The 3,152-nt window shown below is 41.5% G+C and overlaps 1 protein-coding gene across 1 annotated transcript in view; it reads left to right on the forward strand.

Moving 5' to 3' along the window:
• Positions 1 to 2,853, forward strand: part of LOC307269638 (histone-arginine methyltransferase CARM1-like) — a gene marked incomplete at both ends in the record, with an annotated part of 11,932 nt that extends 9,079 nt beyond the window's left edge. Inside the window, 3 exons of the mRNA XM_080052635.1 lie at positions 1,443 to 1,532; positions 1,970 to 2,107; positions 2,742 to 2,853. Of these exons, the coding sequence (XP_079908761.1) occupies positions 1,443 to 1,532; positions 1,970 to 2,107; positions 2,742 to 2,853 (340 nt within the window). The remainder of the gene's footprint in view (positions 1 to 1,442; positions 1,533 to 1,969; positions 2,108 to 2,741) is intronic.
• Positions 2,854 to 3,152: the final 299 nt, after the last annotated feature.

Consider the following 3,152-nt stretch of genomic DNA (forward strand, 5'->3'; position numbering starts at 1 on the left):
AGCCCTACTAACTCATACTCATACTACTTTTGATGTCAATTTGAGTATGTTGTGGTTGTGTATGTGGGGTTTGTGTAGGCGAGAAAGGCCCGGATGAGTACTTACTTCCGGTAAAGATTTTGTGTATGGATCGATAGGATACTTACATACTCAACCGCCCCCACAATGCATGGCGTCTTTTCAAACGACACAGAAGTTTTTTTTTCAAATTCTTTATTGCTTCTATATACTTCAGTTTAAATGGTCCGACGAACCTCGCATATACAATCGTTCATGAAGTAGAAAGTAGACAGTATGTAGTATATACATGTTGAGTATGTAGGAGGGAGGACATTAGTAGGGCTCTTCGAACACAGCCCCGGTAACCATGGCAATCATGCTGGTATATACACACATAATAAATCACAATGTATCTGAATTTGAATCTTGAAGCTCTTGGATCTTGATTTTAGTAAACACAGTATACAATTATATTAATTATACAATTATGTCTTCATAACAGAAACATTAACTGTTAAAATAGTGTGCTGTATATCAATTAACACTTAAAGGTGAAGTAAGCGATAGATTTATGTTAATATAAGTGTTAAATAGCTCTATTTTTATACAGTGATCACTTATACAGTGTGCGCGTTTCATAACTCGGATCTCACAGTCACTCGCTCTGCATGTAAATCGGCAAATAAACTTTTCGGGGATCCCACTACTGATAACCAATCAGAAGAGAGAACGCTACAAACCGGCACCTGTCTCACTGCCGGTGCACGCACAGAGCGACAGATGGGTGAATGTGTATGCGCCTACAATGGCGGAGCAGGTAAAAATCCTTCCCAATGTCTGTTTTGATGGTTTTTATCATGTTTTATCACACTTTCGGATCTGATTGTTGTATTGTACTTATGGATCTGAGATGATGCTAGATAACTCGCTGCTTGAAGACCGCAGTGCATTAATGTGGTGACGTGGGGACGAGGGAGGGGACTGCTAACTGCAGTCACTGACAGGAAAGTCAGTAAAGGAATACTTCACCCATACGGAACCGGTGTTCTATCATTATAAAATCACTATTATAATATAATGAATGAGGTTTTTCTTCCCTCAGTCTTTCCTCAGTCTTCCCTTGGCCCAGCTGTCCTCTCAATCCTAACCCTACATTTTCCCATGTGTGATGTCACACAAGGGAAAAAAGGAGGGTTAGACAGTGAGACCATAAAACACTCTTTCTGCCTTTTTTCTCAGGCTAGGATGAACTAGTGCACATGTATACGACATAGGATCTCAGAGTTCAATACACCCTCACTCATTCCACTGGTGACAATAGTCAGCTTAACAGAGGAAAACAATTACAGTGGACAGGATACAGCAAACACACATAAGTTATAAGCAATGCATATATGAAATGGTAACTATGAAATGATACAACTGTGGTGTGTTTCCCGTAGAATGGAGATCCCCTTTGTGTTCACACTGCAGCAGTCTGGTCTGGTCCATGGACTTGCCTTCTGGTTCGATGTGGCCTATTCAGGGTCCAGGTAAGAAACTCAGTGTACTGTTATGGAAAAGGCCTTACACTTTTTACCACCATACATATCTTAGGAGCTATTGCCTTTATAACATATTTTCCTAAGATCCTGACTGTGTGTGCGTGCGTGCGTGCGTGTGTGTGCGTTCATGTGTTTCTGTGCATGTGTGTGTTTCCGTGTGTGTGTGCCTGCGTGTGTGCGTTCATGTGTTCTGTTAATGTGTGTGTTTCTGCGTGTGTGTGTTTGTGTATGTGTGTTCATGTGTTTTTGTGTGCGTGTGTGTGTGTGCGTTCATGTGTTTCTGTGCATGTGTGTGTTTCCGTGTGTTTGTGCCTGCGTGTGTGCGTTCATGTGTTCTGTTTATGTGTGTGTGTTGCTGCGTGTGAGTGTGTGTGCGTGTGTGTGTGCGTGTGTGTGTGCGTGTGTGTGTGTGTGTGTGTGTGCAGCTCCACAGTGTGGCTGTCCACCTCTCCCTCTGAGCCCCTGACCCGCTGGTCTCAGGTCAGGTGTTTGCTTCAGACTCCGCTCTTCGCCAAAGTGGGACAAACTCTGTCTGGGACCGTCCTGCTCACTGCTAATGAAAGGTACACACACACACACACATACACACACACACACACACACACACACACACACACACACACACACACACACAATACTTTCTTTATCAAATTTGACATTATTCTATTACATGTAAAACTCTTATACAGTCTTGTTTGGTAGATAAATAGTGGCTGCGTTCCAATAGCCATACTTTCTGCCATTTAGTATGGTAGAAAAAAAAAGATTTAGGATGTCCCAATGTTTGTGGTCCATTTAGTATGCTTAAAAATATCCCGGATGTCTACTTAGATCCGTCCGAGATTTTTTTAGCGTTGAAAACAGCATCCTATTTGGGGCGATTCTGACCCACAATCCAGTGCGCACCGGAAGTGGCGTCACATCGACGGAGCCTCCCTAGGAAAACAACCGGGTGATGCGACGGATATGAAAGCAAGAGGCGAGATCAAGGCGCGATGTTATGATGAAATAAATAAGTGAAAGTATGTCTCAATAGTATGCCTACAGTTCTGCATCATAACTAGATTCTTTTTATGGTCAGATGTAGTATGTAGAATAAAAAAAAGAAAGAGTATGCGATTTGGAACGGACTCATAAAAGCTTGTTGTCAGTCCAGTGTAACAAACAGTCTCCTTACCTCTCCCCCTCACACTGCAGACAGAGCTATGACATCACCATCACGGCCACCGTCGACCAATCAGGCTTCAGATCTGGAAACATCCTGGACCTCAAGAACCCTTACTTCAGGTCGCTCACTCTTTCTCTATGACACAATGCACATGTTGATTTATTCAGTGACTTATATCGCATACTCAATTTTTTACTGTAAAGCCACACACAAGCTCACATTAATACATCATTATACTCATACTTATTTTTTGTAAATCAAGATTTAGGAGTACTATCATTGTTCTTTAGTTTTTTCTCATAAAGGAAGTTTATCTAAGTCACCATGGTAACCAGTAATCCAGTCAAAAATAAATATATATTTTTCAATGTGACCCAAAAAGTGTAACCTCATATCAAGCCCCATTTGTACATTTGTTTTTCACTTCTCCATGTAATTTA

The sequence above is a fragment of the Ammodytes marinus genome (assembly GCF_949987685.1).
Source record: "Ammodytes marinus genome assembly, chromosome: 24".
NCBI lineage: Eukaryota > Metazoa > Chordata > Actinopteri > Uranoscopiformes > Ammodytidae > Ammodytes > Ammodytes marinus.